Source organism: Leuciscus leuciscus (assembly GCF_965113295.1).
Source record: "Leuciscus leuciscus genome assembly, chromosome: 8".
Lineage (NCBI taxonomy): Eukaryota > Metazoa > Chordata > Actinopteri > Cypriniformes > Leuciscidae > Leuciscus > Leuciscus leuciscus.
The window spans coordinates 23,488,543-23,504,647 of NC_138732.1; the positions used below are offsets into that span (position 1 = coordinate 23,488,543).

Below are 16,105 nucleotides of genomic sequence, written 5' to 3' on the forward strand. Positions count from 1 at the left end.
ACGTAGACTGAGTTAAGCAAGAGTCTTGTGACAAAAATTATAATAGGACATTATAGCAATAAAAAAATCATAGTACTTGGATACTTAAGTACATTTGAAGGCAAATACTTTTGTACTTTTACTCAAGTGAATGTTTAAAGGCAGCACTTCTACTTTTACTTGAGTAATATTTTACCTTGAGTATCTTTACTTTAACTCAAGTACATGGTATGTGTACTTCGTCCACCACTGGCTGTCAGTCGCCGTGCCGGTGTGGAAACTGTCATTCAGAATCACAGATTCTACTTTTTGGAAGTATGACCAACATAAGAATTTTCACCGGAAATTTTCATCTGAACAAGTAAGTAACATCCACTTTTGTTCTAACCAACTAAGGGGAAAAAAAGCCTTGCAGTAAATCGCGCTGATTAAATCTAACAATCGCTTATATCACGTCAAACCATGCAAATTATACCTTGTTCTCAAAATGTTAATGTTAACAACATTAGCATTGCGTGACTACATTTAATGCCCTTCCGATATTTATCCTTGTTTTCGCATGGGCCCGGTTGCAGTCTCTTTTTTTCTGTAGCCACTCCAAAGTCCGAAGTCTTTTGCATTTTACAACGGGTGAATCTCTAGTTGTCACTGGTGATTGTCGTTTGAACCTTTCTGGATCCGCCATCAAATTAAGTTTAACTATATCAAGTGCTGTGAGAAAAGGATATAAATCTCCACCTACAACATCCTCACACGCAATACAGACTACTAGCCGAGACTCCTTCTTTATGTGTACAGATGTGACGTAATGCTCGACATGTTCGAATTTCCCGCGGAAATCCACCAGTACCACTGGAATTAAAAACATTATTACAAGATTACTGTTTTGAACACTGGCTGGTTATGTACTTGCTCAAAAATTTATTTTGGATCATTTTTAACCCAAAAAAGTTACGGACTGCAGCTTTAAACGTACACTATGTAATTTTTTTCGCCGCTAGGGGTCCCCAACCTCTTACAATAACAAAGGCGTAGTTTGATGACGCAACACTTGCTAAGAATTATGGACCTTGTCGTCAACGTCAAGCCGACCGATCTAATAATGTTTATGGATGAGTAAATACATAGATGTTTTTTATCATGACTGTGATATGAAGCAGTTCGGGATTGCTAAGAGACAGCTATCAGCTCCACGCGCAACGCGAATCCCGCAGATATAAAAGGAATATGGACATTTCATTCTACCGAACTACACGCAAGTGCAGAATTACAACTCACAGGTCAGTTTATTAGACAAATTAAACTTGTGAGGTAACGCAGCGCTGTTTCACTTGGTCTAACATTACACTATCACACTAAACTGCATTTGAATGCAGTTATGTTATTCTATGTGTTAGTTTGTCTGTATGAGACTAGCAGTAAGCTAGATCAACATTAGAATAACATACAGATCATATTCTAACATTTTATCATTGTTGAACTATATAACACTGATTAGTTTTATGTAAATGTGCTCACCTGTTTAATAAAGTACACGTAGGAGCGGTCGAAGTCTCGGACGTGGAGCTCTCGGCATCTCGAAAACACCGCGCTGATATTGATTCTCGTTTTAGTTCTCCTTTTATCCAAAGTCTGCTTGCCATGGTCCATACTGTTTGAACTACATTGCGAACTACACAGTTGTCCACGTCTGTCGCCTTGGTTACTATCAGAGGGCTCTGGTTACTATGGCAGTACGAGCGGAAACCAGGGATAACGCGGATATGACGCCATTGACGGCGACAAAACGGAAATAAAGAAACGGTACGTGTCTTTGAATTAAATTACAAATTTCTCCTGGTTTGAAAGTTGTTGTAAACAGTAGGGATAATGTAAGTACACAACTAAAAAATATATATAACATAGATATAGTGATTTTTGCTATTTTTAAAGCAAAAAAGATACATATTGTACCTTTAAATAGTTTATTAAACATATCTAACAATTCTCATCACAAAAACATGGGATATGTGTTTCTAATGTTTCAAAATAACTATAATAATAATAATAATAATAAATCATGGAAAGTTCCTCATATTGCCAAATCTGGGTCAGGTGTTTGATTTGTAGAGCCACATTCAAATAATCACAAAGATCGTATTTTCCATGAAATTGGTGACATTTAATTGTTAGTATTCTCATAAAAGGCTTCAGTGTCTCACAACTTAATACAACCCCAGCTTCAACTTTTGGTCCTCACAAACCTTTTTTTTTATGAGTCTCCCATTTCCCAAAAACATAAAATCCATTGCATCAGATATCATGATGATCATTTCATATCCAAAAATTATTATTATTATTTTCCTCATTTATCCTGGGAGGGAACAATTGAATGCTCCAAATTAAAATGATATTTGACTGATTTGGACATAAAGAGAGAGATTATCTGAGAGGAAATGAGAGGCATCCCTTCCATGACAAGGTTACTTCAGAGGTGTCCAGTTAAAAGCGTGGATAATAAGATTACTCTTAAAGTCAAATCTCCCCAGAAGACACTTTTGATTGACTGATCCTCAGCCAGGCTTACATGCTTGCTCTCATAAACAAAAATAATCAGTTTTTACTCAAACTGCTTCCTTTAACACACCTGAAGACTCAAGTCAATACCTCAAACCCATTTATACAGTAGTTTTACCTTGAATACATTAGGATACTAATTAATGTGACAAATAATTATCTTGATATTGATGTCTCTGCATTTCATTTTACACACAAGGACTCAATATAAACAAGCGAAGATCTCAGTAGCTAAAAACATTCACATTTAGACTAATTAAAGCTGAAGTCTGTAATTTTTCCTCTTTGTCGCCATCTCTGTTTGAAATCTGCAATTGCAGTTATTCGCGGAATTATCAACTTTACGTGGGTTGTGCCTCGGCACGGCACAGCGCGGATGAATCCAATGTTTTGAGGAGAATGTGCGGCTGTCAGTCGCCGTGCCGGTGTGGAAACTGACATTTGGAATCACAGATTCTACTTTTTGGAAGTATGACTAACATAAGAATTTTCACCGGAAAATGTCATCGGAACAAGTAAGTAGCATCCACTTTTGTTCTGACCAACTAAGGGGGAAAAAAGCATTGCAGTAAATCGCGCTGATTAAATCTAATGATCGCTTATCATATCACATCAAACCATGCAAATTATACTTTGTTCTAAAATCGTTAATGTTAACAACATTAGCATTGCGTGACTACATTTAATGCCCTTCCGATATTTATCCTTGTTTTCGCATGGGCCCGGTTGCAGTCTCTATAGCCACTCCAAAGTCCGAAGTCTTTTGCATTTTACAACGGGTGAATCTCTAGTTGTCACTGGTGATTGTCGTTTGAACCTTTCTGGATCCGCCATCAAATTGATAAGTTTAACTATATCAAGCGCTGTGCGAAAAGGCTATAAATCTCCACCTCCAACATCCTCACACGCAATATAGCCTACTAGCCGAGACTCCTTTATGTGTACTGACGCGAAGACATGCTCGAATTTCCCGCGGAAATCCACTAGTACCACTGGAATTAAAATTATTATTACAAGCTTACCGTTTTGAATCGAGCTAAGGCAAGCAGACAGTTTTGAACACTGGCTGGCTATGTACTTGCTCAAAAATGTATTTTGGATCATTTTTAACCCAAAAAGTTACGGACTGCAGCTTTAAATTCTAAATGTTAAAACAGCAGAAGTACATAAGAACAAAATTAATCAATGCATGGAAACTTTTAATGCTATAAACTATAAAAGTAAGTATCAAAGTATCCTTATGGAGTAAACCATACCATACTATACAAAATCCATTTTCGCACTATATCATATAAGCAATTCTATACAGCAGTAAGGAATTCAGTACAGTAGTGCTCTATTTCTATTGGAAAATGAGTGCCAAAAACTAATTTATAAATTGGACGAACACAACATTTTTTTTTTTATTGAAATACAAAGAAATATTCAGGGTAAGAACAGATTTATTTTGTTATGAGACTTTATATAACTGTACATGCCTTTAATAAATGCCTGTAAAGAGAAGTGAAAATCTATGCACTGAAAATGCTATAGATTGTCAGGACATCATGTGCTGTATCTATACTGCCCTCTACTGTTCCAGTCCAAACTGAAGAAATTGCCTTCCATCTGATAATAATGTTCCTTCACTGTGTTTCCAAACACTGAGAAATATCAAATAGTCTATATAAATAAATTAATAAATATAATAAACAGTATACATATAAAAAGATCTGGTCAAAGTCCCAGGAGAACTGAAATGCACACATACAGTAGTCATTTAATCAATCTGCAGTCCAGGAATATCTCTGTAAATGCTTTCCACTGATTATGTATTACAGATCACAGATGCTTTGCTTTACATGCATAACGATTCATTTCTTACAGTTATAGAGAAAATGCAATGTTACTGAGCCAAGAAAAAGTTACTAAGTGAAACTTACATGTAATTTTATCTTTAGGTACAAATAATAATAAAATATATAACAACAAAATATAATAATAATAATAATAAAAAGTGAAATTCATTAAAATGTTGAGAGGTCAGTTTTAGTGTAACAAGTCAACAAATGCACATGCCAACACAGATTTAACCAATTTATACAAAACAATTATAGCACAGATTCACAGATTTGTATCTTAAATCCAGTGACTGCTTTGGCACAATACTTTATAGTAATGTTTTATGTTAATAAACAGATCATTTTAATACTAGCCGGTTTCAAACAGATACACATGCCGATTTCATAACAGCAATTTCAAGTTCCAAAGCAAACTGCTCTTGGGATTTGTCTAGTCTCTAAGGTTCTCAGTACTGTGCTGCTCTTCAGAGTCCGGTTTCTTGCAGAACATAGTGGAGAGTTCCTGTAACAGCAATTCCTGTTGCGGGCTACATGATCTGTGTGACCTGTGCCTACCTGGGTTGGGCAGAGAGTCGTCCTGGCTCAGGGTGTCTAGAGATTGACCGGAGGAGGACAGAGAGTGCACTGGGTTTGACCCAACCATGCGATCCAGGGAGGCGGTCTTCCTCTGTCCCAGGCTGACGGGCCGTGCGGGAACCTCCTGTGTCTCTGCGTGGGCACTGGACAGGAAACTCGTTTCCAAAGATTTGAGCACCTGCAGACCGAAGTCGCCCACCTCCTCATACAAAGGCTCGGGGCTTTCAATGCGCTCCTCGAACGAGTCCTGCTGCATCTTCATGGGCTGACGGTGAAAAAGAAAAACAATGGCTAGGCATTTCACACAACAGCACTGAGCTGAGTTATTAAACCAATAACACATAAGTGGCCATCCATTTAAATTTAATTTAAAACAACAGCAACATAAGAGCACAATATTCAATGAATAATGATAATAATCATATTAACGTCTTTTCAAAAAAATTACATGTCTCTGTAATTGTTATTATTATATAATTTTTATAATTTAATACTTTTTTTATTTATTATTCCTTTATTTAATTATATTATTTGTTTTATTTATTTTTAAGCTTTTTATATTATTATTTTCATAATATAGTGAATATACTATTGAATTAACCTTATAATAATCACATAATAAAATAAACTATAAATATATTATTATTATTATTATAGTATGACATTACATTTTTCAATATATTAAATGAGCCATTATATTATATTGTGTATAATTATATGGGCCTCATAATATTACACCACTACCACTACTACTTCATTTTAATCATTTTATAAATAACTTTGTGTTTATTAATTGTATTGTAGTTGTTTGTTTTTCTGTATGATATTACATTTTCATTTTTTATTTCATTAATTAATTTTATTATACTATTTAAGCTTTTTTATATTATTACATTTTCATAATCAAGTGACTCCTACTACTGCTACTACTACTACTACTACTATTAATAATAATAATAATAATAATAATAGTAGTAATAATAATCATAATAATAATAATAAGTATTATTATTGTTATTAGTTGTCATTGTTTTATTATATTGTTGTTGTTGTTGTTGTTGTTTCCATCATATTACTATTTTTTTTATTATATGGCATTACATCTTTAATTACTTTCAATTTGCCATAATACAATATAGTGAATATACTATTATATTAACAATTTAATATTACATATTATTATTACTTTAATTATTATTTTTTATTTATGCTATAACTATTGTAAATGAATAAATAATAAATAAATATTTTTTATCTTCTATTTCACAACAGCTCTGAATGTATAGCTCAAAACCTTTAAAGCGATCTCTTTATAAAATACAAGTAAGCTAATGAGCTGATATCCTTGTTCCAAAGCAAATCATTCTTTTAAACTCAGAAGATAACAGGAACTACATAAACATACAGGTTCCGAACACACTAGTGACTATTATCTCATGAAAATACCTAATCTGCCAGATATCAGGTTAGACGATCTACCATTATGCGAACACAAGTATTTGTGATTAGCGGGACATGCACAGAAAGGGATCACCCCTCAACAATGTTCAAAACAAATTACTTCCTTTTTTGAGTTTAAACTTTTGTCTCAGTATCAGAGCAACAGCATCAAGGTAATTGCCGAATACATTGAGGACAAAAGCATGAAGCCCGCGGACAATATGCTTGCGAAAGCTTTTGGGCTGGGACACACCAGAGGCTGCAGCACTTTCCCAAAACTCCCTGCCCTCCCTCAAGGCTACAGTTGCAGAACAAAGCAGTAAAAGCATTCTTCCCACAAACGCATCCTGTCATACCAGGAAACCCTGGTTTCCCAACAGGAATGAGGGGGAAGGATCCTTAAATTAAGTATGGGCTCTTTTGTAGAGCGCACTCCTAAACTTTTGAGCGCTTGTTAAACGCAAAGGTCATTTGATACTTTTCAAACCTCCTACTTTTACATTTTGACCAGCCACTGTAATCAGAGTAATTGTGACTAACTCTATTGAACAAATGGCAACAAACTTGTGTGCAAAGGTGTGAAAACTGAATTACATGAACTGCACTGGATTCATCTGCAGATAAAAAAAAAATACTTACAAAGAACATTGAGAGTGCCCTTCTCGTGTGAAGCTTTCTCTGCAAAAACACACAAAGACAAAAAAAAAGAAGCTAAATCTCAAAGCAAAAACAAGCAAGCGTGACATGCACCGAGCCACTAGAGGACGCTGTTGTGTTCTACCAGAGTCTGGTTGGCGGAGAGCATGGTGGAGTTGGTGTTGCTCTCCTCTCCTCTGATGGGCACTAGTGGCATGGTGCCAAACTTCTGCTTGGAAATGTCAGAGGAAGAGTGCCGTCTCATCACGGGTGGGCGCAGATCATCGTTCTGAGGGAGGACGTTATTGTTAAATTACGACTTTGAAATGTTAATGAACGTTCAGATATGTTCAGTTTAAAAAATGTGCTGTACCTGTGCTTTTAGTAAATTAGTCATCCAGTCCCATAACTCAGTTTCACAGGAACAGCTAAGGTACCTGTGAGGTCAACGAGAGCGATTATGGTTAAGTATAGCTATGAATAGACACTTTCTATAAAGCCTATAGCAGTGGTTCTCAACTGGTTCGGCCATGGGACCCACATTTTCACATGGTCATTAAGCCACGACACAAATTTTTAGGGATTTGAACCAAAGCAAATTTATTTCTCGAAATTGGTTGACACAATTTGACGCACACACACACACTCCATGTTGAGTATAACACGTTTAAATAATACTTACAATTGCTGTTTATCCAACATTACTGTTAATCCCCATCTGCAAACAAATGCACTCATTATTTCACTGATGGAAAGAAAGTTAATTTGATCTAAAAGCTTAATTGTGAAGCATGCATCTTACTTTGTTGGTGGCTTTAACTTCTTTCTGATCCCCATGTAAATCTTCAAGGTTTTCAGTTGCCACTCTTTCTCAGGCTTGTTGCTCTGTGATGTGGGAAAGATGCTGAAATGTTCAGTTCTTCTGTAATGTGCTTTTATGTAGGAGCTGATGATGAACTGCACACATACCTTTTTGTCCTTCAGCAGGAGTAGTCTGTGGTCTTTAATTTGGAATGATCGCTCCTGGAATTTGTTTCCTTGCAAGAGTTTGGGCGGCTCTTCCCGACACTTCAGTACTCCAGACTTCACAATCTCACTCTTATAGGCTGCAACCCACAACACAGTCAAAAACCAACAACGGTACAGAGAACAAAATATACAGTTGGTGTTGTTTATGTGATTTTAGAGTTTTGTGTTTGGATGCTGTGTAGTAATAATTGTCATGCTATATTTTATCTTTCTATAATTCTTTTTTTAATTTTTTTATTCTTATACACTAAAAAAAAAGATAAATCTTGTGAATGGTAAAGAGAGAGAGAGAGAGAGAGAGAGAGAGAGAGAGAGAGAGAGAGAGAGAGAGAGAGAGAGAGAGAGAGAGAGAGAGAGATGCATTAATTTGATCAAAGATGATATATAGATATAATCTAATTTATTCTTGTGACGCAAAGCTGAATATATAGATAGATAGATAGATAGATAGATAGATAGATAGATAGATAGATAGATAGATAGATAGATAGATAGATAGATAGATAGATAAACAGTAAATTGTAATATTTTAAAATGTTACTGTTTTTACTGTATTTTTGATCACATAAATGCAGCCTTGGTGAACATAAGACACTGTCACACTTCTTTCAAAAACATTTAAAAAAAACGTATCTACCCAAAACTTTTGAAAAGTACACATTTTTATACATTATATGACCTCAAATTAGTGGAGAGATTATATTGAATTTCTGTACATATAAAAAATATTATTTGTCACAATGCAGACTCGGAAAATTGGTTCAAATATTTTAAACTTAGGTTTTAATTTTGAAATACATTCATCACAACACTTCATTATATTCTCTGAAAGAAGTCAGTTCATCTGATGAAATGAATATCCTTTCACCTGTGAAAATGTCTATAGCTTCTCCTCTAGGCACCTTCTTCACCACCAGATATGCCGAACTGGGATCGGCCATTTTACACCACTGTAGAGCTTGTTCCAGAACCTTCTCTTTGGGGTGAAGAGGTCGCTCTGCAGAAATGACATCCTGCATTTATCTACTGTTTTTACCCAGCCTTAAAAAACATTGATTGCTCTGCTGTTTCATCCTAATTTTAGTAATGAACAAAGTAAAATTGTGCTTAAGCAAATTTGGGTGTATTTTGTTTTTACCCAGCTCTCCTTCCTCAATGGCCTCAAAGGTCATCCACACGTCCTTTTCCCCAGGAGGAATATTTCTCATATACAGCACCTGATTGGTCAGCTCCTCAGCACACATAGTGGGGGACACCTGTGGAGAGACACATAAGAGTTTGCAATAATGGTTTCAATCTGCCACCATGTGGTAAAGCTGTGCAACAGCAACTCTCAGTCAAAAATCAGTCACATAAAGACATGAAGCAGACTTCTCTAAAGATTAAATAAAGATTTAACAACAATATTATTTTATATATGTTAGCTTTGAGTCCATCTATATGCTAGTGTACTACTACTACTAATAATAATAATAATAATAATATTTGTACATTTAAAAAAAAAACATTGGCACAATGCAGAACCGAAAAATTGGTTCAAATATTTTACATTAAAGTTTTATTTAAAAAAAATCATCACAACATATCACATTATATTTTCTGAAAGAAGTCGTCTTCATATATATATATATATATATATATATATATATACACACAAATGCATTTATAATTTTTTCAAACATGATTCCTTACTTTCAGAGTGATGCAGCAATCTGGTATTTTTTCTTCTAGATAAACTTCAATAATCAAGTCCCCTGCCTGTGAGAGCTACAAGAAAAATAAAGAAAATATAATAATAGTAATAATTTATAATATGTTAAAGAAAGATAGGAAGAGAGAGAAAATAATTATAAAATATTACATATAAATTGCTCTACCTGCGTGTCTCTCCAAGTGGTTATCAAACTGATTTCCAGTTCAATCTGAGTTTGATGCTCTTCATCAATCTGATCAAACACACACACACACACACACACACACACACACAAACACATTTAAAAAAATGACAAAACAATTATTAACAAAAATTCTTCATATTCAAACTAAACTAAATTCCACAAAAAGTACCAAATGTACAATGGCACTACCATATTTTTGTGTGGCTTTTTTTGTACACTGTATTATTATGGTATTCTTTGATGCCATGAAGTTATCCACTTACATCAAATATATACAGATAGTTATCAATGAGGTCTTCTATGATTTTGACCTCATGTTCCCCTTTTCCATCAGTCTGAAACAGGCTGGGTGCAAACAGCAGGGACAAGTTCTTAGTGCACATCTGATTCAGATCAGCACACTTCTGTACCCTAAAAAGAGGAAGAGACCGCGTATAAGAGCTGCTATAATTACAAAAACCGACCTGAATCAGAATGAAGACTCACCTGTAGAGATGACTGATGAGTGCTGCTAAAGTAGTCCTGTTGACCCGTGGTAAACCTCGAATCAGCTCTTTGTATCGGTCCAAACGCTGTGGCTTTAGAGGTATCTCTGAATATAGTATGATAAATCACTGAGACAGCACAAACTATCCAAAATGCTGTATCTGTGTTGTCAGTTATTTTAATATTCTGGGTTGTTTTCAACTTTGTCTATAGTTGTGAAATCCATTTTTTGTTTTATACTTACATTTGACAAAACACATACAATGTGAACCTTGTCATATCGTTAAACCATTTAGATGAATTCCACAACTTTTTTTTATTTGTCTTTTTCAGGTGGAAGAACATCTGGCTAAGTTACTAATTCATTAAAAATGGTGGGGTCAACAGATAATATATATATTTTTTATAATAATAAATGTTTCTCAAGCATGAAATCATCATATTAGACTGATTTCTGAAGGATCATGTGACTGAAGACTGGAGTAATGATGCTGAAAATTCAGCTTTGCCATCACAGGAATAAAAAAAAAAAATTCAATATATTTAATCCGAAAACATTTTTCAATGGTAATAATATTTCACATTACTGTTTACTATATTTTGATCAAATAAATGCAGCAAATAAAACATAAAAAAAAAAAAAACACTTTTGAACAGCGGGTCATGTTCACAGCGGGTCATGTTTTGAACACGGGTCATGTTCCATCAAAATTATCGTTTGCAATCGTAAGCATGCCACAGATCCACGTCATAGACATTATGCTGATAATAACCCATACTATTTATCAATCTTCTTTGTTTAAAGGTTTATATGCAGTTTACTGTACTAACTGGCAGCTGCCCTCCAGAAGGGGTGAAGATCAGCCATGAATATGGGATCATCAATCTCCCGAAAGAACCTTTTCAGCACATCCGTCACGTCCTCTATGAAGTTATCTCCAATGCGTAGCTTCACATTACGGGCATCCCTACGAAATTCTTCCATCAAAAGCTTGATTCTGGATTTTGCACCATTTTTCCTGTATATACCCTCATGGCCCAGACCTGTGTAAGAGAGTTATACATCAGTTGGATTCTAATGTTAATGTTATAGCCCAGGGAATATAATATAAAGCACATGAATCAGAAAGACATCATCTTCTCACCATACTGGGTTATGAATGCAATGCAACTGTCTACAATGATGGGGATGTCATTTCTGCTGAGCTGCTGGTCTTTAAGGTTGTTTCCTTTCCCTCCCGCAGACTTCTGGATGTCTGCGTACCACAGGGAGAAATCGGTCCTGCCCATGCCCTGCAGATGCAGAGTCCTGCAGGCACAGTCATTCTTTTTTTAGTGGGACTTTTTCTTCTTTGTAATAACATGCAATCATTTGCAATTAGGGACATGTATTAAAGTGCCCATATTATGCAACTTAAAAGGTTCCTAATTTTGTTTTGGAGGTCTCCTACAATAGGTTTACATGCATTTCAGTTTCAAAAAACACTTTGAAGTACATTGCAGCATCACCTCTTTTCTCTCAGTGTCTGCAACGGTTTGATAAAGGATTCGGTCTCTCTAAACCCCTCCTTTCTGAGAGCCAACTCTTTCTGATTGGTCAGATGGCCCAGTCTGTTGTGATTGGTTTACAGCTTATAGTGTCGGAAACACGCCCATTACTATATCTAAATTTCATCTGCGGAAGCTTCCTCAGCACTTGATTCACAGTGATACGAACAGTAACGCTAGGCGTCAGTTTTATTTATCAATCGTATCAATTCGAGCCTGAGTCCTCATCCATGCAAAATGGATTTGCTTTCCCAACGCAGAAAACAGCGTCTTCTCGACTCTTCCAGGCCTCAGCTACAGCTATAGGGTCAAAACAGACGTTGTTCGTGGACAACCAATGAAGACCATAGGATGGCATTGTGCAAATTTATTAAAAACCTACATATGTTCTTGCAAGAAGTAAGATGGCGACTCATTTCAGGCATTTCAGAATTGGTTCTTTCTTTTGGGAGACAATAACTCAAACTCTGCAGACCTTTATTGCACACTACATGAAAGGTAATATCCGAAAAAGCAGAATACGGGCACTTAGAAAGCAAATGGGTTTAATTTGGCTTAAAATGAGCATTTAAAGAACTCAAAGACCCACCTTCCTTTCTCAACAAGAACCAGAATGTCCTTCTTCTCATGGTTCTCCGTTTCTGATGCAATGCCTTGAACCCAAGACAAAGACGGATAAGTACATAGCTCCTTTATTAATCCTCGAGGATAAATTTAGCAGCAATATTTTCTCTGAAATATCGTATCAGTGATTTAGCTAACAGACTCACTGAGTTCCTGCAGGCGTTTCAGGTTTATAATATCCTCAGCGGCTCCATCATTCCCAGGGCATATGAACAGGTTGGACTTCTGCAGAACAAAGAAGCCTTCTTTCCATTGCGGGTCTAGCATGTCCTTGTAGCGCAGTACGCCCACTCGCTCGAACTCTCGCGCCAACAGGCAGTGACAGCTGAGAGGTGTGGTGGCCTGCCAGACATCAAAACCGAGGTGAGATCTAATGCACTGATGTGACGAGATATATCTTGTGACTGATTCATATTTACCTTCCCTATTGCTTTCACCCAACTATGCAATGCCTCTGGAGTCTCCAAGCCAAACTGGATCAGTTTATCAGATGTTAAGTAAAGTTCGAAAGTGTATCGAAATCTGAAAGGAAAAACAAGAATCAGATCAGTTATAAATGTTGTGATGTAAGATACGATGACCATTTCTAAATCTGAAAGCGTCCTGAAGGATGTTCTGTTATGCAGTGACACCCACTTGTCAATAAAGCCGCTGTTGTTGCTGGAATCTGGCCTGTTAACTCCTAAACAGATGATGTCTTTCACATTGATCTTCATACTGGGCTCATGACATCTGTCAGACTCGTAGAAGAGAATGGACTTCTCCACCGAACACCAGTACTTTTGAAAATCTGCTGAAAAATTAAAAATAAAACCAAAAATGTAATTAAAAACAAAACAAATGTGCAACAAACAGAATATAACATTCTTAATGTATACCACCAAGGCTCAAAAATACAGTGAAAACAGTAATATTGTGAAATATTACAGTCGAAAATAACTGCTTTATATTTGATTCTATTTTAAAATGTAATTTATTCCTGTGATGGCAAAGCAACATTTTCAGATATCATTACTCAAGTATAATACGCTGAAGAAAAATGTCTAACTTGTGTTACTTAATATTTTTGTGGAAATATATTTATGGATTCTTTGATGAATAGAAATGTTCAAAAGCACAGCATTTATTTGAAGTAGAAATATTTTATAATATTATAAAAATTATGTTACGGTCACTGTTGAGCAATTTCATGTATCTTTTCTAATAAATAATCTTTTTAATGTACCATAACTTTTGTAATGATTTTTAATTACTTTGTGCACCTTAACAATACACAGTGAATTTAATATTTGCACATTTTGATGTGTATGAAACAGTACTGAACAGCTTTACTTATACTGAAGAGGTACATTCAGCTCCTAAATCACTGCCAAGGCTTGTTTTTGTCACACAGTCGCCTACCGTCTCTGGTTCTGCGGGATAATGTCCCTTTGTTCAAGGAGCTTGACTTGTAGAGGTATCCGGAGTACAGGATGGGCTGCATGATCTCATCATAGACACAGGAATCTAAATCCAGAAAATTACAGTTTGATACTTCACACTTCTTGCATTTCACACATTTTTCATATATTAAAGGTGAAGTATGTCATTTTATTGATGCTAAATTCTTTCTCCTATAGTAAATAGAAGTCAACTTTTCATAGGTTAACTTTCCTCTGTGGCGCTTTCAAAACTGAGAGGTTTGACGTGTTCGCTTATGGCTCAACCAATGCCTTGAGTTTGGGGCAGTATAACCCGCAATAATCTGTTTAGCAGGAAATTGATTAATGTGTCCAAACAATACAATAGACTATATAGAAAAAAAGAATCATAACTCGGCTATCAACAAATACCAGGACCAAAATTACAAGGCTTTCCAAAGTACAGAGAAACATAAATATAAAAGCATTGGCACCATGTTCACACGGAGAGAGAGAATAAAAAAAAAACTGTCTGGATTATTGTTGGGATTTAGGTTATTTTTTGAGTTCCGTTTGGTACCAATTCAATTACAAACTTCACCTTTAAGATATATGGCTGTAGTGAAGTACTGGAAAGGACTCTATCATACCTGCAGACTGTGTGTATGAGTAATGTGGGGACAGGCGCTTAACGTTTCCATTAGCGTCAGCGAGTCGAACGGCCTCAGCTTCCGCAAAAATCTGAGTGACTGTCTTCAGGAGGTTCTGCTCGGTCACGGCGGTGCACAGCGCCTGCAGGCAGACCACATACGCACACACACTTCAACAAATGCGCTGCTAATAGCACATTCAGCCAAAGGACATTCAAAGCTTCTTCCAATCCTTTTACTGCAATCCTTTTACTAGCTTTCTTAATTATTTACAATTCACAGCACATGCATCACTCAATCTGGGGGGGGGGGGTATAGGTAGCCCACAAAAGATACACAAAAGATAGCCTTGGTAAAGTCCTGAGAAAGAATAATACACACTAATCTTGGCTTGACCGCTGGCATAATACTTAGATGGCTCTGGCTATATTAAGACAGGATGTCCTCACTGCCCCAGTGGGGACTGATTTAAAAGTTTTCTTTTGAAGCAAAGCTATTACACAGAGAAATGGCCACTGCTATAGTTCACAGAAGCTCTCACTTAAGGAAGTATTGTGTGTATTTCAAAATCAAGGGTTTATTGCAGAAGAGGAAGGGGAAACGCATTTGTGCAAAGGTGTTGAGGTTACGTGGCACTCAAAACATTCGCTCACTGTTATCTGTGCAAAAGACCTGTATGGACATCTGCACACGGTTTACACGAAGGCTTCGGACACTGCTGACTCTTAGCAAGAATATACTGTATGATTTCCACATTTTTGAACAATGAATTCCCTTGACTTTTCCATGGCCTTTCCTATCATTCATGAATACTAAGCATTATTGAGAACAATTTATATCTACTATAGAAAAACCCATGACTTTAAGATTAATGTCATATAATAATTATTATTATTATTAGTAGTAGTAATAGAAGAAGTAGTAGCAGTAATAGTACTAATAACACTAATGAATATTATTAATATAATTATTAAAATGCTAAATAAAATAAACAATAACAACGTAAAATCTGACAACGTAAAATTCCCTGATATGTTGGTGCTTTTACACTGTCAGTTTAAAATAAAACATTTTGTACAGAGCCCCTAATCTGACATTTGCAAATGCATATATATACACACACATATTATATATATATATATATATATATAGCGCTTTATAGTCCTATATGTAGCCGTCTCCAGATGGTACAAAACGCTGCAGTGCGTCTTTTAACTGGAACACGTAAACACAAGCACATTTCGCCCATGTTAGCCTCACTTCACTGGCTGCCAGTACATTTTAGGATCCAGTTTTAAATGATTTGATTTGCTTTTAAATCCCTAAACGGTCTTGCCCCACCCTACGTTTCGGAGCAGCTACACCCTAACACACCCACTCGTTCTCTCAGGTCAGCTGATCAACTGCTCCTGAATGTGCCCAAAACAAAACGTAAGCTCAAG

At 35.9% G+C, this 16,105-nt stretch overlaps 1 protein-coding gene across 5 annotated transcripts in view; it reads right to left on the bottom strand.

Annotated features, from left to right (window-relative positions):
* Positions 1-3,913: 3,913 nt before the first annotated feature.
* arap3 (ArfGAP with RhoGAP domain, ankyrin repeat and PH domain 3) overlaps positions 3,914-16,105 on the bottom strand; it is a 46,587-nt gene continuing 34,395 nt past the window's right edge. Inside the window, exons 13-33 of one of the 5 annotated variants that reach the window (XM_082177240.1) lie at positions 14,664-14,805; positions 14,015-14,119; positions 13,250-13,403; positions 13,033-13,135; positions 12,760-12,955; positions 12,579-12,642; positions 11,587-11,750; positions 11,273-11,485; positions 10,442-10,547; positions 10,219-10,366; positions 9,935-10,003; positions 9,750-9,824; positions 9,196-9,313; positions 8,926-9,054; positions 7,998-8,134; positions 7,831-7,913; positions 7,711-7,746; positions 7,402-7,465; positions 7,174-7,317; positions 7,032-7,070; positions 3,914-5,217 (exon numbers count right to left, since the gene is read on the bottom strand). In XM_082177240.1, coding sequence (XP_082033366.1) covers positions 4,807-5,217; positions 7,032-7,070; positions 7,174-7,317; positions 7,402-7,465; positions 7,711-7,746; positions 7,831-7,913; positions 7,998-8,134; positions 8,926-9,054; positions 9,196-9,313; positions 9,750-9,824; positions 9,935-10,003; positions 10,219-10,366; positions 10,442-10,547; positions 11,273-11,485; positions 11,587-11,750; positions 12,579-12,642; positions 12,760-12,955; positions 13,033-13,135; positions 13,250-13,403; positions 14,015-14,119; positions 14,664-14,805 — 2,700 coding nt within the window. In that variant the 3' untranslated portion in view covers positions 3,914-4,806. Of the gene's footprint in view, positions 5,218-7,031; positions 7,071-7,173; positions 7,318-7,401; positions 7,466-7,710; positions 7,747-7,830; positions 8,135-8,925; positions 9,055-9,195; positions 9,314-9,749; positions 9,825-9,934; positions 10,004-10,218; positions 10,367-10,441; positions 10,548-11,272; positions 11,486-11,586; positions 11,751-12,578; positions 12,643-12,759; positions 12,956-13,032; positions 13,407-14,014; positions 14,120-14,663; positions 14,806-16,105 lie in introns of all 5 variants that reach the window. The other 4 variants (XM_082177239.1, XM_082177238.1, XM_082177237.1 and 1 more) reach the window with 4 other exon arrangements.